Source organism: Pelmatolapia mariae, linkage group LG3_W (genome assembly GCF_036321145.2).
Source record: "Pelmatolapia mariae isolate MD_Pm_ZW linkage group LG3_W, Pm_UMD_F_2, whole genome shotgun sequence".
In the NCBI taxonomy this organism is placed as follows: Eukaryota; Metazoa; Chordata; class Actinopteri; order Cichliformes; family Cichlidae; genus Pelmatolapia; species Pelmatolapia mariae.
Window position 1 is genome coordinate 38,687,198 of NC_086229.1, and position 23,883 is coordinate 38,711,080.

At 45.1% G+C, this 23,883-nt stretch overlaps 1 protein-coding gene across 1 annotated transcript in view; it reads right to left on the reverse strand.

Moving 5' to 3' along the window:
* The window catches only part of LOC134624409 (protein NLRC3-like), a 54,573-nt gene extending 35,296 nt beyond the window's left edge, over window positions 1-19,277 (reverse strand). The window contains exons 1-6 of the mRNA XM_063469395.1: window positions 19,222-19,277; window positions 18,645-18,768; window positions 18,292-18,393; window positions 16,845-16,923; window positions 7,297-7,525; window positions 5,350-7,156 (exon numbers count right to left, since the gene is read on the reverse strand). Of these exons, the coding sequence (XP_063325465.1) occupies window positions 5,350-7,156; window positions 7,297-7,525; window positions 16,845-16,923; window positions 18,292-18,393; window positions 18,645-18,757 (2,330 nt within the window). The 5' untranslated portion in view covers window positions 18,758-18,768; window positions 19,222-19,277. The remainder of the gene's footprint in view (window positions 1-5,349; window positions 7,157-7,296; window positions 7,526-16,844; window positions 16,924-18,291; window positions 18,394-18,644; window positions 18,769-19,221) is intronic.
* Between the last annotated feature and the right edge of the window lie 4,606 nt (window positions 19,278-23,883).

Below are 23,883 nucleotides of genomic sequence, written 5' to 3' on the forward strand. Positions count from 1 at the left end.
ATAATATAAAATATATATATATTAGATTAGCAAGATATGACTGAACAGGTTATATATGAAATGTATTCTTACAGCAGCGAATTCATATCACCTAAAGCAGACCATATGTACACTGCCAGTTTGAGCCACACCTTCTCACTCAATGTGTTTTCTTTATTTTTTACACTTCCTTTATTGTAGGTACTGAAGACATGATATATTTGAAGTAAGCTATATGGAATTATGCAGCAAAAGAAGAAAAAGAAAAAGGATTGATAAATAACTCTAGATACGTCTTATATTTTAGATTCTTCAAAGTAGCAGCCCTTTGCTTTGTTGACGGTGCTGCAAATCCTTGGCCTTCTCTCACGAAGCTTCATGATGTAGTCACCTGTAATGGTTTTAATTTAATTTGATTCATTTAATTTTCATTTTGTGCCTCGTCAGGGTTCATAATTGGAATTTCTTGCTTTATTAACCCCGAGTCATTTCAACCTGTATTGAAGGTAGGGATGGGTACCGATAAGATAAGATAAGATAAGATAAGATAAGATAAGATAAGATAAAACTTTATTAATCCCTCGGGTGGGTTCCCCTGGGAAATTCGGTTTCCAAAAGCACAGCACCGACAGAAGTTACAGAGCGTGAGCAGAATATTATATATATACACATATATAAACAGAGAGACATATATAAATAAAATATACGAAGGGGATAAATACAATAAATAGGAATAAGAATACAAGTGAATTGCACATTTCAAGTATTGAAGTCTATTGCACCGTTGACTATTAACAAAAGGTATTGCACAGTGCCATACCGGTATCCGATATGGCACCGGTTCTGACATAAACGGTAGCAACCAGACTGAAAAGCAGCGCACATTTCGGTGCTTTATTTCTGTGCTTTTTTTTTTTTCCTGAGATGTCATACACTTTGGATTCTAGCCAATCATTTTACCTTTCCAAGGATAGTAGGCGGGCCCAGGTACATAGGTTCTTTTAAAGCAGAGCTACAGATTTAAAAATGCCCAAGGCGAAACGGTCAAAGTCTGGCTTTACTTCACAGCAAAAGATGCAAATTCAGCAGCCTGCAACAAGTGCTTTAAGGTGAAACTGTGACACTGTGCAAAGGAGGTAACACCTCAAATCTGATGAAACATGTCGTAGTTACATGCGGCTGTCTTCTAGTTTGATAGAGTGAAACCATATATGCCCCATAGCTGCAGAAAAGGCTAACATACAAAAAACAGCTAAAATGAGAGGTTTTAGTACAAAGTTTATGTTTTCCATTGTTTAAGCACCAGTTCGAGCACCGTTTAAGCACCGGCACCATTTCAAAAGTACCGGGTTGGCACCAGTATCGGATAAAACCTAAACGATACCCATCCCTAATTGAAGGTGCAGACTTCAAACTATATACCAGTTTTTAAATTGTGTTGATAGGCCACGTAAAACCAGATTTATGACAAATATATATACACCTTGGTTGCATTTTTAGGTAAATAGCTGCATATACCTTTGTTGTTTGCAAAACTTGTACATAGGTTTTTAAAATATACAGTTCCTATTTGCATTTCAAGAAATGAAAATGATTGGCTAAACATGTTCGTGGTTTTTGCAGTAAAAAACATAACTCTTTTCTACTTGGATTTTATGTTTTCTTGTTTGAATTTAGATCAAGTGTGTTAATACAGTATTTCAAAATGAAAAAATAACATCAAATTGCAAACATGTTAGGTTGTGCTCAAAAGAATGATACAAAACAAGGCAATGTAAGCATTTTTAAAGGTGAAACTAGTCAAAAACAGCCAATTATACCCTGGACTGCAGAGGTTTAAATATACATTAATGATGAAGTCTGAATCCTGACCTGAGAGTTTCCAGTGTACAGTTTGGACTCTTCAATCCAGCAGACAGAAGCTTTACTCCTGAGATGTGTAGGTCATTGTTACTCAGGTCCAGTTTGCCTAGAGTAGAGGACTGGGAGCTGAGAACTGAGCACAGAGCTTCACAGCTTCTCTCTGAGAGGTTACAGCCAGACAGTCTGAAAATCAGTTATATTTTAGAAAAAAATGAAATCACTTACTTTCTACTACAAGAAAAACATATTTTCATGTCCACTTTATAAATAAGAATACAAATTAAATTTTAACCCTTAAGGACCCACAGTGACACTGGTGTCACCGCCCCTTTACACTTAGAGAAAAACTATTTATAATGGTTTAACTTTGACTTTTAACTAATAAAGTCCCTAAGTGACGTCTACTGCACAAACTAGTTCAGTCATGTGACAAGTGAGGCACTCTGGGTGTTCAAGACACCATTTTCAAAGTCTTGGTCCACCTGGTTAGCTAATGAGACCACTCTGCTAATTTTAAAAACTTTTTCTTTTTCCAAAGGTAAGCTTTTACTCATTCAGCAATTCTAAACTTTAGATAAGATGTCATAGGTCACTTGTAACCTAGTTTGGTAATATTTGTGAAACAATTTGATCTAGAATCAGTTTGTTAAATATCGCTGTGACAAATATGTCACATCGGGCATTAAACTCCAAATTTTCTTTAAAAAACTGATGTGACATATTTGTCACAAAAAGACAAAAACTGATCATTTGCTTGGTCAGTTTAGCTTGTTCTGTTATTTTAAATAAACATATTCTTTGTTGTTAATTCTCAGTCATATTTAACTAAATTCAAGCATACCTAATTTGTTAAATTACCTAAATTTGTGATGGAACTTTACTTTAGCTTTGTCGAGGCGTTTTTCAGTTACCCCCTATTTTCTGTCATTTTCACTCTTTTGTAGAATGGATAAAAAGGAAAAATATAGTGTTCAAGATGCGCTGGAGTTTATCACTGCAGAGGACAATGAGTATGAGGGATGTGAAAGTAGCTCAGATGAAGATTCTGAAGACCCTAATTACATCCCCCACAAAGACGTGGAGAGTGATGAATCAAGTGAATCCAGTGATTCAGACAGTTGTGATTCAAGTGATTTAGAGACAAAGACACATTCAAGCCATATAGACACTGGGCAGCCCAAGGCAGCTATCAAAGGATAAAAATCCTCCTGAAGAAAGAAAATGTTCGAAACCCCTGAGACCACATTCATGGGACCCTGTGCCAAACCTCCAGATGAGATCCACACTCCACTGGAGTACTTCAAAAACTTCATCACAGATGATATGCTGCTGTTGTTAATGGAACAAACAAATTTATACAGTGTACAAAAATCCAACCATCTGAGAAATGTAAATACCACTGTTAAAGAACTAGAAATACTCATTGGTCTCTATCTGAGGATGGGTCCATGCCAAATGCCTGGAAATCGAGCATACTGGGAAAATGACACCAGGTGTCCTATGGTAGCAGATAACATGTCCCGCAACCGATTTCAAACCCTGTTGGGATCTCTACATTTCACTGACAAAACAGATTTATTACACAGAGATGCAGAAGACAAGTGCTGGAAGATCCGTCCATGGCTTCAAATGCTTCGCGAACAATGCCTGGATATCGTCCCAGAGGAGTACAACTCTGTTGATGAGCAAATGGTACACTTCAAGGGGACACACAGCCCAATAAGGCAGTATGTGAAGGGAAAGCCCCACCCCTGGGGATTGAAAATCTGGGCCCGGTGCTCATCCTCTGGTATGCTCCATGATTTTGTTGTTTATCAAGGTGGTACTGGGAAGAAGACTTTACTTGGGATTGGAGGAGATGTTGTGGTGAAGTTGTGTGAAACTCTGCCAGCTGAGCAAAACTACAAAGTTTTTGCTCATAACTTCTTCTCCTCAACCCCACTTGTGCTCACACTTCTTCATTGGGCTGATTTATTTTTTTTATTTTTTTCCAAGAAGCTTGTTGAAGTAAACCAAGAAGTGTTACCATCATTATCCATGTTAAGAATTTGAAAATAAAAAGGAAATTCTGTTTTTAAAAGCAAGAAAGTGTTTACAGAATTACCTTCTAAATATGGAACAAATGTACCTTGTATGCCCAATGTGATGCATATGTGACATTTCACACCTGGGGCAGTGGGTGGAGCTATTACAAAAAAAACTTCAGAAATGTGTTATATATGATTCATTTGATATAACTTACAACCCCCATAATTTTCATGAAAGTAGAAATAGGTCTGGGTTCTTAAGGGTTAAGTCTTAAAATAAGCTTCATTAACTCCTTCAAGTAGTTAAGAGTTTGCTGAGTATCTTATATAGGGATGGGTGCCGGTCTTCTAACATAAATGGCAGTAACCAGACCGATAAGCAGCGCACATTTCGGTGCTTTTTATTTCTTGAGATGTCATACACTTTGGATTCTAGCCAATCATTTTACCTTTCCAAGGATAGTAGGCGGGCCCAGGTACGTACATTTTTTTTAGAGCAGAGCTACTGATTAAAAATGCCCAAGGCGAAGCGGTCAAAAGTCTTGCTGTACTTCACAGTAAAAGATGCAAACTCAGCAGCCTGCAACAAGTGCTTTAAGGTGATACTGTGAAAAGGAGGTAACACCTAGAATCTGATGAAACACACCTCGCGACGCATAGCATTTTTTTCAAAGCCGAGAAATGCACGGTATTTGATGCAAGATCTCACACCGAGCACATCTACTGCGGGTGTGGTGCCTGTTATCGGACCTGGAGTTAGCAACATCCCCCAAGAACCCGAAGAGTAGAGTCCTGGCCCCTAGCCCTGCCAGTGTAGTAGAAATGATGATGGATGATGATGGCAGCAGCAGCCGTGCTTCTCTGGGTGAGTAGCTTAATGTTGTTTGTGTGTAATTTACTTTTAGTAGACTATCCACGTTATTAAATGAATGCACATAAGGTGAATTAGCAAACACTGTCATAATTACATGCGGCTGTCTTCTTGTTTGATAGAGTGATACCATATATGCCATTTATGCCCTATAGCTGCAGAAAAGGCTAGCATTGTTATCTTTTTACCAAAAAAAAAAAAAAAAAAAAACAGCTAAACATCAGAGGTTTTAGGACAAAGTTTGTGTTCTCCATTCTTTAAGCACTGGTTCGAGCACCATTTAAGCACTGGCACCGTTTCAAAAGTACTGGTTTGGCATCGGTATCCGACAAAACCTAAACGATACCTATCCCTAATCTTATATGCATTAGAAAGGCAGAAAAACACTGTATGACATGCAGACACGCTCACGAGTAAACAACATGAGTCCTGTTCACCTGGGCTAAAAAATTCAACCTGTGTTGTTATTTTGGTAGTATGGATCCCAGAGGTGCTTGTTTTTGATGACCGCTAAATTATGCTAGAGAAAGTATCCTGCCAGGAAATGCTCAATCAAGAACACTTTTTGTAAAACACTTATTGTAAAAGGGCTAGTAGTTGTTTACTGACTGGGCTTTGTTGGAGGCTTTGACCACTGGCAGCATTCTCAGAAGAGCCTCATCTGAAGCAGAGTATTTCTTCAGGTCAAACTCATCCAGATCTTTTTCTGATGATAGCAAGATGAAGACCAAAGCTGACCACTGAGCAGGAGACAGTTTATCTGTGGAGAGACTTCCCGAACTCAGAGACTGTTGGATCTCCTCCACTAGAGAATGATCATTCAGTTCGTTCAGACAGTGGAACAGATTGATGCTTTTCTCTGCAGAGAGGTTCTCACTGAGCTTCTTCTTGATGTACTGGACTGCTTCCTGACTCCTCTGTGAGCTACTTCCAGTCTGTGTCAGCAAACCTTGTAGGAGAGTCTGATTGGTCTGCAGTGAAAAACCCAGGAGGAAACGGAGGAACAAGTCCAGGTGTCCATTTGGATTCTGTAAGGCCTTGTCCACAGCAGTCTCGTAGAAGTGTTTCTCTGCAGATTCTCTTGTTTCAGAGTTCTTGGACGTTGTTTCTTGTTCTTCCAGCAGATTGAGTCCAGAGTTGATGAAGGTCAGATGGACATAAAGAGCAGCCAGAAACTCCTGAACACTCAGATGGATGAAGCAGAACACCGTGTCCTGGTACAGCCCTCTCTCCTCTTTAAAGATCTGTGTGAACACTCCTGAGTACACCGAGGCTGCTCTGATATCGATGCCACACTCTGTCAGGTCTGATTCATAGAAGATCAGGTTTCCTTTCTGCAGCTGATCAAAAGCCAGTTTTCCCAGAGACTCCATCATCATCCTGCTCTCTGGACTCCAGTGTGGATCTGTCTCAGCTCCTCCATCATACTTGACCTTCTTCACTTTGGCCTGAACCACCAGGAAGTGGATGTACATCTCAGTCAGGGTCTTGGGCAGGTGTCCTCCCTCTCTGGTTTCCAGCACATCCTCCAGAACTGTAGCAGTGATCCAGCAGAAGACTGGGATGTGGCACATGATGTGGAGGCTTCGTGATGTGTTAATGTGGGGAATGATCCTGCTGATCTGTTTCTTATCTCTGAATCTCTTCCTGAAGTACTCCTCCTTCTGTGGGTCGGTGAACCCTCTGATATCTGTCATCATATCAACACAGTGAGGAGGGATCTGATTGGCTGCTGCAGGTCGTGTGGTTATCCAGAGGCGAGCAGAGGGAAGCAGTTTCCCCCTGATGAGGTTTATCAGCAGCACATCCACTGAGGTGGACTTTCTAGGGTCAGTTAGGATTGTAGTTTTGTGGAAGTCCAGAGGAAGTCGACACTCATCCAGACCATCAAAGATGAACACAACCTGGAAGTCTTCAAAGCTGCAGATTCCTGCTTCTTTGGTTTCAGTAAAGAAGTGATGAACAAGTCCCACCAAGCTGAACTTTTCCTCTTTCAGCACATTCAGCTCTCTGAAAGTGAATGGAAATATGAACTGGATGTCCTGGTTGGCTTTGTCTTCAGCCCAGTCCAGGCTGTATTTCTGTGTTAAGACTGTTTTCCCAATGCCAGCCACTCCCTTTGTCAGCACTGTTCTGATTGGTTCATCTCTATTAGGTGAGGCTTTAAAAAGGTCTTCTGGTCTGATTATTGCTTCTAGACTGCCGGATTTCCTGGATGCTGTTTCAATCTGTCTGACCTCATGTTCATCATTGACCTCTGCAGTCCCTCCCTCTGTGATGTAGAGCTCTGTGTAGATCTGATTCAGAAGGGTTGGGTTTCCTGCTTTAGCGATGCCCTCAAACACAAACTGGAACTTCTTCCTAATCTTAGATTTAAATTCATGCTGACACCACTGGAAATTTCTATTGCAGGTTCCTAAAATAATTATTAGAGAAAATGCAAGCAATCAATGGTTAATGAAGTGCACATATTTGTATGTATTTCTGTGTATTTCTTCAGACAGTAGTAAATATTTTATTCACCCATCACATAAATAGAAAGAGAAATACTCTCACCTCTCTGCAAACGCTCAGCCAATTTCTTCTGCTTCATTCTCTTCAGAAAGTGCAGTGTGATTTTTACAAATGCTTCTCTGCTGCTCTTACTCTGCTCTTCATCCTCATCCTGTAATAGATCCCCATCCTCACATTGACTCTTTAAGCATTCTAGGTCATCTGGACTCAGATCCTTCTGGATCTTCTTTAGCTCATTCTTCACAAAAGTGATGATTTTGTTCTCCAGTATCTGGAAGAGAATACTTATAAATAAATACACAAATACACAAATACACAGGAGACAAACTGTCTCCTGCTGCAAGGAAAGAGTACTATAGCTTACTAGGGTGTGTATTAGACTTAATAGCTACTATATAAAGTTATGGACTTCTATACATTTTACATTAGATTAAAACTTTGGGTGTAAGATTCAGATAATTATTTATTAAAAGCTAGACATTTTAAATGAGAATAAGAAAGAAAAGTATTTCTTTGTACCCCCCTTTTCCTTCTTAATGCCCTACCTGCCCCCCTGGCTAAACTTTGCTACATCCGCCCCTGCACAGTTACCAGCCGTCAGCTACGTAGAATAGGATCCTGGTGTAGAAAGTAATATTAAATAAAATCTAACAACAGCTTATCAAGGTTAAATATGCTGCTGTTGTTTAGCCGCTGGTTTCCTCTTTCTGGTGCAAAGTGGGTGATAAACAAACAAGAGAGACGGGATTCGTGACAGAAAAGCCAAGCAGCCAATCAGTTTCACGATTGAAGTAGCAACAGGAGAGGGAGGTAGAGGCAGTCGCTCCATATATCAGTTGTTAAGCTTAACGTGGGAATGCTTTACAAACATTCAGAGATGAACTTACACACTTGCTTTACTTCTCTATGGGATAACTTTCTCGGAGATGATATGCCGGTCCCATAGCAAGGCTCCAAATGCTCAACCAGACCGCCGTCAGGTCTTGCATGCCACAGCCGCTCTATCACGTGACGCATACTGCTCCGACGTGCTAAGTTTATGAGCTGAGTTACGCCATGTCACAAGTTTTGTGAGGTGCTTTTGTGATATTTAATGTATCGGATTACATTTTTTTAGTTCTCTTTGATATCCGATCCTCATATCATCATCATCATGATCATCGTTTATTTGTATAGCACTTTAAGAACACACCAGGCAGACCAAAGTGCTGAACAACACAGATCAAAACAACTAGCATAATAAAAATACAATAAAATCATTAAAAATACAATGAAAATAATAATAAAGGTGTCAGTTTCCTACAGAGTTAAAAGCCAGGGAATAAAAACAGGTTTTCAATCTGGACTTAAAGACCTGCACTGATGACGCTTGTCTAATATGGAGGTGAAGGTTATTCCAAAGCATCGGAGCCATAATTGAAAACGCTCAGTCTCCTCTGCATTTCAGCCGCGACTTAGGAACCGACAGCAACAGCTGCTCAGCTGAACGGAGCAAGCGAGGAGGAACATGTGGCTTCAGCAAATCAGATAAGTAGACAGGAGCCAGACCATTTAAAGATTTACAAACCAATAAAAGGACTTTTAAACGAACCCTAAATTCAATGGGAAGCCAATGCAAGGAAGCCAGAACTGGAGTGATGTGATCGAATTTCCTACTACCGGTTAAAAATCATGCCACCACATTTTGCACTAACTGCAGGCGTGACAAGGTGCCCAACCCAACCCCTATTCAAAGGGAATTACAATAGTCCAGACGTGAAGTGTTAAAAGCATGAATAAGAGTTTCCAAATTGGGTTTGGAAAGGAAAGGCTTAACCTTTGATAGGTGTCTGGGGTGATAAAAAGCAGATTTTACCACCACATTTACATGACCTTCAAAAGTAAGCGCGGAATCAAGTTTAACACCAAGATTAGTGATCAAACTTTTCAAGTGGGAGGTCAAATCACCAAAATCAACATCTGGAGAATCAGTAGAACGATGCAGGCCATATAAAATTGCTTCCATTTTGCGAACATTAAAATTCCGAAAATTACTTGCCATCCATGATTTAATATCGCTAAGACAGTCAAGCAGTGATTGACATGGGGAGGTATCCAAATGACTAAAAGGTAAATAAAGCTGACAGTCATCAGTATACAAATGAAATGACACTCTGTGTTTACGAAAAATTGCACCAAGAGGGAATAAATAAAGCGAGAAAAATAATGGCCCGAGGATAGATCCCTGGGGCACACCCCAAAGCAGAGGGGCCAGAGAGGAAGTGGTCAACCCCAGCTTAACACAAAAACTCCTTTCGGAAAGATTTGATTTTATCCATGACAATGCCAAATCAGAAAATCCCACACTGTGGTGTAAGCGGGAGATCAGCAGGTCGTGGTCCACTGTGTCAAATGCAGCTGTCATGTCCAATAACACAAGCACAGCATATTTACCACGATCAGTAGCAACAAAAATGTCATTCATAACTTTAACAAGAGCTGTCTCCGTACTGTGAAAAGGCTGAAAACTAGATGGGAAGATTTCAGACAGTTGCGAGTCATTCAAGTAGCTGGGTATATCGGATCGGTCCATCCTTACATAATACACAAAATCACCCTGTGAAATGATCAGGACCTCAAGCAGCTTCAGGTAATAGTTTGTAATATTTTTTTATACAACAATGATCTATTTGTTGGGTTTGATGTTGGGGTAGTGAGCTTTCCAGCGGCTTCACCAGGAGGAGGATTTGTGGCCTGGCTCGCCTCCTCCCTCTTCCCGGAGAAAGCGGCGCTCATGCTGCTGTCACTCTGTGGCTTCCACGCAACTGCCTGTTCCCGCTGGAGACTCAGGAGAGCCAGTCCAGGACTCTACGGCTCCCACACCGCCGCCTGTACCCGCTGGAGGCTCAGGAGAGCCCGGATAGCACTTCCTTGTGTCCACTGGGGGTTCAAGAGAGCCCATCCACCTACCGCCTTCCACGCGGTTGGCCAGACTAACTTTACCACAGTCGCAGCAGTCTTCCACGGGCCAGCCTCCAGACCTGCTCTGTTGTCGCTGCTGTCTTCCACAAAGCCGGGTTCCTGATCCACTCAGTTATGGACTCTGTGCCGTCGGCCTCCAGGTCGCCCCACAGAACTGTGCAGTTTCGGACCACAGTGCAGTCAGCCTCCAGGTTTGGCCTCTGAACTGCTTTTGGACTTTGTGTCTATGGACTCATGGTTGACCCAGCTCCTCTGTTTCGTTTTGGACTTCTACTGTGGAGATTCTGATTTTGTTCCGTTCTCAATTACTCGGCTGAGGATTATGATATTTAAGGCTGGGAAGTAGAACAGGTCTTTGCTGGATGATTAAGTGAAACAATTTCCCCGGACCAACTGCCTTTCCTGTGTGGAGAACAAGTATGACTGTCATGGACTGGCTGTGTGGGAGCAGGGAGAGGACCCAAACGCAAACTCGTAGACACAAGGGATGAACTCAAAACCACAGCTTTATTTGCTGGCTGGGAAAAGCATACAAAGCAACCTAAACTAAACTGGAAAATCATAAACTAAACTCACAGAGAGACACAGGGAGATCCACACACCATGAGGGAGAACGCGACGCAGAACTGAGGGAGACGCAGACCTAAATACACAGAGGGTTAACGAGGGAAGTGGAAATACACGGGGAACACAGGTGACACTGATAATCATAACGAGACAGGGCAGGAGTGAACACAACGTGACGTATACTGACGAGGGACTGTCAAAGAAAACAGGAAGTGCACAGAGGTTCAGACAGGCGGAGAGAAAGAGGACAGACATAACGGGCTGGGGAAAAACATTGAATGAAACACAAGGAGGGGAAACGAGGGCTCAGATACACAGAGGGGCACACAGGGGGTAATCAAATAAGAAACATCTTAACAGAACCTAGAAACCAAGGCATAAATAAAGAACAAATCCCAAAACACACGAAAAACTAAGAATGCTGGGCCAACATGGCCCAGGACCATGACACCACCCCCCCCTCAAGGGCTGGCTCCTGACAGCCGAAACCCGAGAACCAAAAACAAGAAAAACCAAAACAACCCACCCAGGCCGGGAGGCGGGGGACCAGGACGGAGGGACCGAAACCAAATGAAACACAAAGAGCATGACACAAAACCAGGGTCATAGGAACACAAAAAATAGTCCAAGACAGGGAAGCAATGTCCACATAGAACAGAGTGTCGACTCGGGGGCGACAGCACCAAAGTTCACAGTACGGCTGTTCCGGAGGCCGCCCACGCGAAAAGCGGCAGTGGCAGCAGAGCGGGTCCGGAGGCCGGCCGCGTGGAAGACGGCGGCGACGTGGACACAGTTCAGGGGGCCGACCGTGCGGGAGGCAACGGCGGCGACCCAGGCGAAGGCGGTCCGGGGGCCGCCCACGACGGCGATGGCGCCTGGCCAGGGGCCTGGAAAGTGGCCAGAGAGCTGCAGACCCAGACAGGGCAGGACCAGGCGACACTGAAGGCGAAGACACGGAGGCGGCAGCTGGCGTAGGTGAGGCAGAGGCGGCAGCTGGCGTAGGTGACAAGTCCGAGGCCGCTGCAGACGAAGCTGCGGGCGGTGGCGTGGAAGCCGGAGACGGAGGCGCAGCAGCCGGCGGCGTGGAAGCCGGAGACGAAGAGGCCGCAGGCAGGACGGGTCCCTTGGACCCTCCAGCGACGACAGGAACCAAAGGCCGGACGGGCCCCTTGGACCCTCCAGCGACGACAGGAAGCAAAGGCCGGACGGGCCCCTTGGACCCTCCAGCGACGACAGGAAGCAAAGGCCGGACGGGCCCCTTGGACCCTCCAGCGATGACAGGAAGCAAAGGCCGGACAGGCCCCTTGGACCCTCCAGCGACGACAGGAAGCAAAGGCCGGACGGGCCCCTTGGACCCTCCAGCGACGACAGGAAGCAGAGGCCGGACGGGCCCCTTGGACCCTCCAGCGACGACAGGAAGCAGAGGCCGGACGGGCCCCTTGGACCCTCCAGCGACGACAGGAAGCAGAGGCCGGACGGGCACCTTGGACCCTCCAGCGACGACAGGAAGCAAAGGCCGGACGGGCCCCTTGGACCCTCCAGCGACGACAGGAAGCAAAGGCCGGAGCGGTCCTTCGGACCCTCCAGCGGAGGCACGAGGCAAAGAGTCCACTAGCCGACGAAAAGGCAGCTGGCACTGCACGGAGCACTGGCTTTGCCCAGGAAACACTAACACGGAGGAGTTCTCTGAGGGCTGCTTAATCTTCAGGGGTCCAGTACTAGCTGGGGGGTGAAACCTAGCTTCTGGGGAGGCCCTGGAGTGCATTACGGTGCTTGAAGCAGCTAAGGCGCGAGAAACTCCCAGGGTGGAACTCAGACTTTTTCCCTGCAAAAAGTGAGTGTGAGAAACTGGCGACGGAATGAGCGACGGGGCTACGGGGGACACTGGAGCTACGGGGGACACTGGAGCTACGGGGGACACTGGAGCTACGGGGGACACTGGAGCTACGGGGGACACTGGAGCTACGGGGGACACTGGAGCTACGGGCGGCACTGGGGCCTGAACTACGGGCGGCACTGGGGCCTGAACTACGGGCGGCACTGGGGCCTGAACTACGGGCGGCACTGGGGCCTGAACTACAGGCGGCACTGGGGCCTGAACTACAGGCGGCACTGGGGCCTGAACTACAGGCGGCACTGGGGCCTGAGCTACAGGTGAAACAGGGGCCTGAGCTGCAGGTGAAACAGGGAGCACAGGGGCAGGCTGGACGGACAGAACTGGGGCAGGCTGGACGGACAGAACTGGGGCAGGCTGGACGGACTGAACTGGGGCAGGCTGGACGGACTGAACTGGGGCAGGCTGGACGGACTGAACTGGGGCAGGCTGGACGGACTGAACTGGGGCAGGCTGGACTGACTGAACTGGGGCAGGCTGGACTGACTGAACTGGGGCAGGCTGGACTGACTGAACTGGGGCAGGCTGGACTGACTGAACTGGGGCAGGCTGGACTGACTGAACTGGAGCAGGCTGGACTGACTGAACTGGAGCAGGCTGTAGAGCAGGTGACTGGGCTACAGGAGACTGGGCTGGAGTGTGAACAAAAGGCAGTTGAGCTGGGGACTGGACTGGGGGAAAAGCTGATGCCTGCGCTAAGACCTGAGCTACTGGAGGCTGGGCAGCTAAGTGAGCTCCTGGAGAAAGTGGAGGTGTGGTGGAGAGAGGATAGTGAGGACGCAGTCTCTTTCTGAAGGGAGGATCGAAGGATTTGGTTATTAATCGTGACGGAAAAAGATGCTGACGCCGAGAATACCAGGCTGCGAGGGCGTCCAGAAGGGCCGCAGAGTCTTCTTTGCCTGGATCACCAATGTCAAACAGCTCAAACCAAAGCCTGGCTCTCAGAGCTGCTATTATTTGTTTCAGTCTTTTGATGTCCGAAAAGCTGGCTGTGCAGAAGGTGGAAGACAAAAAGTTGTCAAAAAAAACAACCTGGACGTGTCTCTCGGGAGCGTCCTTAGCGTGGATAACGCCCCGGCAATACTTCCACAACTGCGCGAGAAACAGTGGGTCTGCTGTCATGGTTGGCTGAGCTAACTCTTCGGAGCCTTCTGAACACGAAGACGCTGGCTGGACAGACTTGCTCACACTTACAGTGGACACGGGAACGGGTGCAGGCTTCTGCCAGACACAAGCTGCTCCCACCCGAGGAGTAGGTACAGGTGCAGAGGCAGGCTGTGTACTAGCTGGCCTCACCTCAGGGACCGGCACTGGTGATATGGCAGACCGGACACCAGCCACTCCCACCCAAGGAGTAGGTACGGGTGCAGGAGGAAGCTGAGTCACGGCTGCCCTGGGAGCCGGAGTAGGGACCAGCTGAACCTCAGCTTTCTCCACCCGAGGGACTGAAACGGGTGCAGAGAGAAGCCGGGCCCGAGCTGCCCTGGGAGAAGAAACACAGGTAGACGGAGAGGCAGGCTCAGATAAGACAGTTTTTGAATGGGCAGACTCAGGGGTTACACACACAGGGTCAGAAAAAACTGTTTCATCAAACATCGGAGTAGCCCCTCTGCCATCACAATTTACAGTCTTTGACTTAGCCGTCTTTGGAGGTTTTAAAGGGTGGTGAGAGTCCTTGATAAATCCCAACTCAGAGGGAGCTGGATGGAAATAGTTTTCCCAGTCTATGTCATCGTCCATAAGGGAAGTTCCCCACGGATCAGAGGTGAGTTTATTACTGTTAATGTCAGATGGGATGTGAGGATAAAAGTCATTGCCGCTTACCACCGTGGGTTGTTCACCATTGTCCGGCTTATGGCGGCGTGTGCGCCGCTTCCTACGGGAAGGGGAAGCGGGCGGAGAAAACAGCTGAGCCTCCGGCATGCAGAACGGCGAAGCCGAGGCTGGAGCGTGGGCATCTGAAGAGACGCGGAGAATTCCCACCTGAAGCGGCCGCAGCTTGGGTGCAGGTGAAGCAGCAGGTGGGGGCTTTCGGCAGCTCCGGGGACCGCCGAGAGCCAGCCGAGTTCCTCGGAAAATCTGCCCGTAGTCAGGAGTGCCCCACGGCCTCAAGCGGAGCTCCTCCTCCAGCTCGGCAAAGGCAGCATCCTGACGCTCACGCAGCTGAGAGCGGTTTGCTGGGTCCATGTACTGGTCGCGTTCTACTGTCATGGACTGGCTGTGTGGGAGCAGGGAGAGGACCCAAACGCAAACTCGTAGACACAAGGGATGAACTCAAAACCACAGCTTTATTTGCTGGCTGGGAAAAGCATACAAAGCAACCTAAACTAAACTGGAAAATCATAAACTAAACTCACAGAGAGACACAGGGAGATCCACACACCATGAGGGAGAACGCGACGCAGAACTGAGGGAGACGCAGACCTAAATACACAGAGGGTTAACGAGGGAAGTGGAAATACACGGGGAACACAGGTGACACTGATAATCATAACGAGACAGGGCAGGAGTGAACACAACGTGACGTATACTGACGAGGGACTGTCAAAGAAAACAGGAAGTGCACAGAGGTTCAGACAGGCGGAGAGAAAGAGGACAGACATAACGGGCTGGGGAAAAACATTGAATGAAACACAAGGAGGGGAAACGAGGGCTCAGATACACAGAGGGGCACACAGGGGGTAATCAAATAAGAAACATCTTAACAGAACCTAGAAACCAAGGCATAAATAAAGAACAAATCCCAAAACACACGAAAAACTAAGAATGCTGGGCCAACATGGCCCAGGACCATGACAATGACAGTGTGTGGGAGAGTGTGAGAGGATTTCCCCTTCCCCAATTGGCCTTTTGGACCCTGGAACCATGTTTCCCTCTTCACTTGTTTATAGTTTGCACTTTGGTGACCTGTAAAAAAAACAGCTTTATTTGATCTAATCCCATCTGTGCCTGAGTCCTCTCTAACCCGTGAGAGAATCATCCAGCCAACATGGACTCAGCAGACTCGGCAGCTTCAAAACCCCACCTTGGCGATGCTGGCAGCCAGGCTGGAGTGGCATGAGAAGATGTTTACTCATCTCCGAGGAGAAATCACCAAGCTCATCCAAACCGTGGCCCAGCAAACATCGCTCACAAAAAAAAATCCACCACCTACTCCTCCTCCGCCAGCAGCTGCGGCACCTCCCGTAAGTGACGCACCTATTACACCCACTCCCGTTGTTGCGACTTTCATCCATAAACCAATGTCCCCAATGGACAAGCGGTGACACTTACAAACTGTGTTCAAAACACCCAATAATACACAGAGTGAATCTGCGTGTCCTACTGCTTCTGAAGTGTCTGTTGCTCGGTGTTCCAATGTGCTAGTGTGATGGTGCCGTTTCCAATTACTCATTTGAGAACTGCGTCCACTCATCTGAAAGCTCCGTGACTCCAAAACGTATATCCAAAAATCCTCTTCATTGTTTTCTGATGCATGCGATAAAAGACAGGTTTTCTGTTGACTAAATGTTGCGACTTTCATCCATAAATAAAGCCGCGGCCGGCTGAGTTGGTTGTGTCCCTGTGACGCGCCTCCAATAATCCATAATGAGTCATACTTGTACTTTGCGTATTTATTTTAAGAACAAAACAAAACAAACTTTTGCGCTTTGAATCAAATTACAAATAGCGCATGCATTAACTGATGTGCCAAAGAAATGACGGTCAACAGAAAAGTTTGCCCACAAACCACTCACCCAACACACCTGCTGTGAACACCGACATCAGGTAAATAGACTGTGACCACACCCACATGCCATCAGCTGAGATGCAGGTAAAGCTATACACCTGCGCCACCATAACAAATAAGCAAAACATAAACATTGACTTTGGCTCTTACACCCGTGTTTTTGGACACACTTCTCCCTACACCGGTAGCATTCTCAGGTGAGCCCGGCAAATGTGCAGGTTTTCTCACACAGTGCTTGCTACAGTTCCGTCAGCAGAGTTTTTCTAATGATGGTGTGAAAATTGCCTATATTATGCAGCTCCTACAGGAGCACACTGACGTGGGCATAGGCGGTGCTTCAAGCTAAGCCTAAGATAACTTGCACTGAGTTTCTTCACAAATTTAAAAGCTGAATGTCAGCAGAACACATGCAAAAATAGTTGTTGTACATGTACAGACCATAAATATGGAGTCCAGGTGTGTTTGATGCTGCTGGGCAGACTGACCACTGGGAACCTCTGAGCTCTGCTGGTCCACTCTGTGGAGGAACCATGAAGAATTAGTTCAAGCACAAGATAAAGATCCAGTAGTTTTCTGCTCAAATAACTTTATCGGAATCACCTTTGGTGAAACATTGCTGACAATACCTGCTGTGACTGCTTTGTGCAGCAACTACAAACATTTGTGTAACTGCTGATCAATCCTACATCATTGAGTGAATCTGAGCTCAGTCCTTCACACAGAGCAGCTTCAGCTCTGGGTGTTGGTGGATTCAGGAGTGTTCAGGATTCAGTTCAGGAATTTCTACAATATTTCTGTTGGATTAGGATTCAGAGTTTGATTTGTTTGGTGTTTCTAAAACACATTATTGTTGGGCGACCATGGTTCGTTGGGCGACCATGGTTCCGTGGGTTGGGAAACCACAAGGTTGCCGGTTCGATTCCCTGCTCTGTCTGTCTTGGTCGTTGTGTCCTTGGGCAAGACACTTCACCTACCTCCTACTGGTGTTGGCCAGAGGGGCTGATGGCGCGATATGGCAGCCTCGCTTCTGTCAGTCTGCCCCAGGGCAGCTGTGGCTATAACTGTAGCTGCCTCCATCAGTGTGTGAATGAATAGTGGAATTGTAAAGCACTTTGAGGGTCTTGAGAAGCACTATATAAAATACAATCCATTATTCTTCGACCATCCTATGGAAGAACGACTTGTTTGCTTTGTGTCACAATCTGACTTTGTCCTGAGACTCAGTGATGCTACAAGAAGAGCAGCAGTAGGAAGATTTAGAGCTGAGTTAATAACACTAAATAAAATATGAGGTCTATTAAAGTTATTACACTTAATCTTAGAGAAATACTTTGTTTCTGATGCTCTTACAGCTTTCTGATTGTTTAACAATGATCTGGTAACATTATTCAACCAGGGCTGGGTCTTAGGTTTTAGACTCCTGGTTAGACTCCTGAGACGACCAATGGGATCAAGGATTTCCAAACAGGTTGAATTAATCAGAGAAAGCAGGCTGTCAGTGGTCAAGTTTTGTTTGTTTTATAAGAACAAACAAAACGATCATCTGTATCTGAGGTAATCATGTGAGATCAGTATTTATGCACGTCAAGTCTAACACACTGACAGGAAAGAGGAAACTCAAATATTACAGGTATGTGGTCAGAGAATTATTGTTGCAGATTTCAGGGCCACAGACAGCACAAGATCCAAAGTACAGTGGGAATGGAAAGTATTCAGACCCCCTTAATTTTCCACTCTTTGTTGTTTCCACTCTTTGTCAGAAATGTCAGAAGTCTAACATTTTGATCTCTTTCATTGTTTTCTTTTTAATGAATCTTTGTAACAATCTGAGGATGTTTCAGGTCAGATTTATCCAGGAAACACAAACACAAACATGCTCTCTGACCTCGTTGGTCCAGGTTCACCACTGAAGTTTGGAGGGTCATCTTTGGACCGGTCACTCCTCACAGACGGACAGCTGGACCCTGCAGACTGTGACCTCTGACCTCTGCAGACACAAACATGATTGAAGCAGCTGTGATCACACAGACTGCAGATAATGCAGCTGTTTCCTGTCAGTAACATCCTCTTAGATTAGAGTTCAGCTTTTTACAGGAAAACTGGACAAAACTGATTTTTGTTACAAATTCATTTTCATTTCCTCTCAGCTCACAAACACAGAAAATCAACCAGAATCAACACTGATTATAACGTCAGTGCAGAATTATTTCTGTTACTCAGTGAGTTCAGCTCTCTGACCTCGCTGGTCCAGGATCAGCACTGAAGACCGGAGGATTTTGATCTTTGGACCGGTCACTCCTCACAGACGGACAGCTGGACCCTGCTCTGTCCTCCTTTTCCTCCATCATCATCTTCAGTCAGTCTGAGAGGTAAACCACAAACACTCAGTGAATTCACATTAACAGGAGTAATTGAGTTACAGTCACTGACCAGTGACCTGTCATGTAACCTAGAAACCAGGTCAATATGGCTGTATCCCAATTCAGAGTCTGCAGCCTTACAGGCCGCATTTTAAGGCTGCAGACCCTGAATTGGGATACAGCCAACCAGTGTGTTTAGTCTGACTTCCGGACTCTGATCACACAGCAACCGCAAACACACCGTTGGTCCAGCTGTGAGTCCGTTACGTGAACTAAGGAGCGGCAGATTTGTGCTGAACTAAGCTGCACACAGCTGATGTTAGCCAGGAAAACATTACACACTAACTTTAATACAAACACACACAGTTTGTTTGGTGAAGAAATCGAACATGAGCTGAACAAACAGTAAAGTTCCTAAAGACAAACTGTTAAAGGAGGAAACAAAGCAAACTTACAGTTTCTTCACAACAACAACAATAAGCTCCACTCCACGAAGTTCAGGAAGTGAAAGTAAACTTTGAGCCTAATGCGGCGTTTGCGGACACTCGGGAGCATCGAAACACTGTGCTGCATTCAGCAACCTCGGAAATTCCGAAACCTCTGGCAGGTTGTAATTTATTTCTGCTGGTTTTCCTGTTTGAAGCACAAACATCCGTCATCACTTTGTTGTTCTTGTTCCTGCAGCGTTTGGATATTTCAGCACTAAACTGATGTTTCTTCAAAGCTCATTTCAACCTGTTGAAGTCATGAATGAAAGTGCCGACTGAGTGTAAGAGCCAAAGTGAATGTTTATGTTTTATTTGTTATGGTGGTGCAGGTGTTTAGATTTCCCTGCACCTCAGGTGATTGCATGTGGGTGTGGTCACATGTTATTTACCTGATGCTGGCGTTCTCAATGGAGAAGTTGGGTGAGTGGGTTTTTGCACGTTATTTGACATCACCTTTCAGTCCCATTCTCAAATGATATAAGTTCATAGATGCACTATTTCGTTTGAATGAAAGCGAAAAGTTTGTTTTTGTTTTGAAATAAATACACAAACACAAGTGGGGCTCAGTTTGGCTTATTGGAGATGAGTCTCAGCTCAAACCAACTCAGCCAGCAGCAGCTTTATTTGTGGATGGAAGTCGCAATATGGCGTTATTTTTGTGCCACTATTCTGAGCGCACAAAAAAAAAAATTTGCAGGTGCAAGTGTTGCATTTTGAGGAGAAATTTATTTTGAGCGAAGAAAAGCTGAATTTGAGTGAACAAAATTCATTGCTGCGTGCAAAAAATTTATTTCAGTGTTTGCTATTATCCATACACACACACACAAAAGCAGCCCCTCTCGCTCAGTTTTTGCATTCATCAAAAACCACGCTTCACATTTGATACCGTTTGATACCGATACAGTTAATCATAAAACCTCTAAGCTCAGCAAGTTCTTCATTCAGATCTGGTTTCTAAACTCCAGGAGTTTATCATCCAGGGCAGCATGCAGTTTAGTTTCCAGGTTCACTTTATATCCTGTATATTTAACTCCAGCTGTGCTCTCAGACCGACCGTGGACCCAGCAGAACTGGGTTCAGATCTCTGGGGCCACTTACATCACCTTCATGTCCCGGGTCCATGAGAGTTCTTCAACACCACCTGGTAAAGAACTCTATAGGACCAGTGACTGTAGTACAGAACCATCACTGTGTGAGGACACAAACCAGTATCTTTGATGGTGAGGACGGGACCCAGTAAACTATCTAAATACTGCAGATTTAATGAGGCTGTGCTAAATGATGAGGTCACTAAACAGGAAGTACAGAAAGATTTAACTCAATGGCTGTGTCCCAATTCAAGGTCTGCACGCTTGAAGTACGCACACTACGCGTACTACGTACGGTGCGTACTATAAGTACGAGAAGTGCGGAAGTGAGAGGCTTGTGAAATGGGACGGTCTAGCCTTCGTTGCGCTGTTCAGGTTGCCTAGCAACCATGATACTAATCGCGAGAAATGTTACATACACCATTGTGTGACATAAATGAAGGAAAAAAAATGTTTTGTTGGTCATTCATTTTGTCATGACATCACTTTGATTAGTTGAGACCACAGGACTGTAAAACATGATAGTTGGGCTTCATTTCTGTGCTGAACAGTCATTTAAGATTAGTTAGTAAATAACAATTAGCTAATGTTGTTCATGAGACTAAAATCATCTCACTGTGGTAATGTAAATATAATATGGCCAATATTATATTTATTGTCAGATCATATATATATATATGAGCTTGAACTCTGGGTCAAAGATTCAAGTTGCAGTTATTTATATTTCCTATCACCTTAAATCTTCACTCAAAGACAAGTATCTCTGACAGTGTATATACAGATGTATTATATATAAGAGACAAATATTGTTCGTTTAATATGTTGGCATTATTACATTTGGCTCAATGCTTACATATATGTGTAAAAAACAAAATGTCCGAGCTGTGAAAACTGTTGGTGATAGAATGAAGAGTAGACTGATATATGAGATATTCCTTTATTGGGTGAGAAAATCAGACCATGTCATAACTGCTTTAAGTCACACAGAATAGATATCAGAGCATTAAACAGGCTGACTTCTGCTAAATGGGTCAAACTGGGCAGAAAGTATACAAACACATAACATCCTTATAGAATATGATGTAACACTATAGATCAACTTACCTCAGAATATATAAAGCATTATAAACAGTTACAGCAATATGATGCAACAAACACAGCAGTGCTACTAATCCAAAATACTCAAAGCTTCATAGAACTGAAACAAACATTTATTTTTAGCTCCATTCTGCTGCTGATACATACTTTAGGTTTCTGAATATTAAAGTTGTTGCTGCCTTTCATAGTGTGTAACTTGAAGGCCCTGAGTACTTTCTCCCACACTGAAAACACTGGGATGATAACATTATTTGAACATTACCTAATAAGACTGATTCAGGAGAGACAATTAGTTATGTTAAACTTTCCTAGCAGTCCTTCACAAACAGGGAACAGTCTGTCTATTCTCTCCATCTGTCAGCTGCTGCTGGCTCTTCCTCCTCCTCTTCCTCACACACTGCTGAGTTTGTCCTGGTGGATCATCAGGGGTGCAAAGCCTCACAGATGATGTGCAGCAGTGGGTCCCTCAGTCTGTCCTCACTCTGGACACTTGCAGTCGTCACACATGGAAATCAAATGTGTGATAAGCTGCAGGATTCAAACACAAGTGTAACTTATAAATACATGTTCATACTTTTATTCCACAATCAGAGAGAAAGAAACAGAGAGAGAGTGCAGGACAGACAGACAGGTGACAGTCTCAGGTGTATACACTGCTACAAAACAGCACAAGAGAAGGAGGATTTAGTGTTTGTGTTATTACGAGTGCTAAACAAGAAGAGTTCCCAGATGGTACAGTGGACACATGTGTGACTCCTGTGATTAAAGCATCTTTCTTTCAGCTTAACGAGTGAACCGTCAGCTCGTTCAGACACACGTTAAAGTCCGTTTGGCTCGACACCACCGAACAGAGGCAGCAATATAACATAGCTAACATTAACAGTGCAGTGAATCCTGCTTGTGCCGTGATATTCAGGACTGCAAACCGAGCAGCATCACTGACTTTCAGCTTGTTGTGTTTGTGGATATATGACTGACTTTAATTATCCATAAAATCATCACATTCTCTGTAAGATTAAGGTCGACTATATATGTATTTAGAAGTAGAGGCTTTAAAACCAAGTTACCGCTGAAAGTACAAACATCACTAATGTCACATAACTTTGCCGACATGTGGCCAACAGTAATGTTTTAATGTTCTTCATTATTAAACATTCGCACATAAATAAGTGACATCATATTCAGTACTTACTTTTGACAGTTCACTCTTCGGCCGCTCCCTTCTGCCGTATTTTGCGGCAAAATTATCCACACCCACCGCCTCGCTATGAATTGTGGGATATATGGGACCACGAAGCGTGCACCGGACCACGCTTGATATTTGGGGAAATCGACGGTGCATTTGGAGTACACTTTGAATTGGGACAGCCGTCGTCGCGTGGCGGTGACGTAAGAGCAGCAGCAGCCACACAGACAGGAGGCGTCTGCATCAGTGAAGGACTCTTTGACATTATATCCACATCAAAGCAAACACACACTGGGACAACACACAGGAAGATGATGGACGAGGTGGGAGGCGGAGCAAGTCTCCAGTTTCACCAATCACAATCCATCAGGACTGTTCATCAAATGAAACGCTCGCGTCATAACGAGACGTCGACACGACCAAACGCCATCACAGAGACGTCTCTGCTCGCTGTCAGAAGACGAGGACGATGAAACAGGAAGATTTGAACTCTTCTGTGACATCAACGCCAGGAGAGGCTGAAACACGTCCTGACCTTGAACATCACAGGTCCCCACGGGCACACTCCCATCTGACACATCACATCCTGTAACAGGAGGAGAGCGCCGGGGTCGTGCTCAGGAGACATGAAGTTCAGTTACAGCAAAGACCATAAAGCAGCATGTAAACAAAGTGCACAGGGTTCATTCATGTTTGCAGGGCGCCATCACTGCGCCTCCACAGCTGGAAGTGTGTGCGAGTGTTCAGTCACCCTGCAGGGATCTGTGATCACTCTCAGAGAAAACCAATCATAATACAGACACTTTTCTTTCTCCCTGCTGGAGGTTGGCTGGAGTTCTTTACTGTCCAACAGCTGAGCTGGACAGAAACAATCACAGGTTTCCCTGACTGAAGGTCACCGTGCTCACCTGTGATCAGCGTGGGAGGAGTTTCAGGCCTTCAGACAGACGGCTGCAGAGCTGCACCAACGTTGTTGGTCCTGAGTCATGGGGACAGCAAACGACTTGTCAAAGCATCTGCAGGAGAAGAAAGCTGAACTTTATTAAGCAGCAAAAGGACATAAAAGCACTAGATGTGAGTAAAGAGCTGCTCATCGGCCCTATCATCGTGTGTGAGGTCTGAGGTCTGGTCCTTCTAATAAAGATGCTTTTCCTCCAGTACATCCATGAACTCGTGGGGCTGAATGATCACATGTTATCACAGTGATCATGAGGCTCAATGTAAAAAGTTCAAATAGACTGAAACACCGCAGATAAA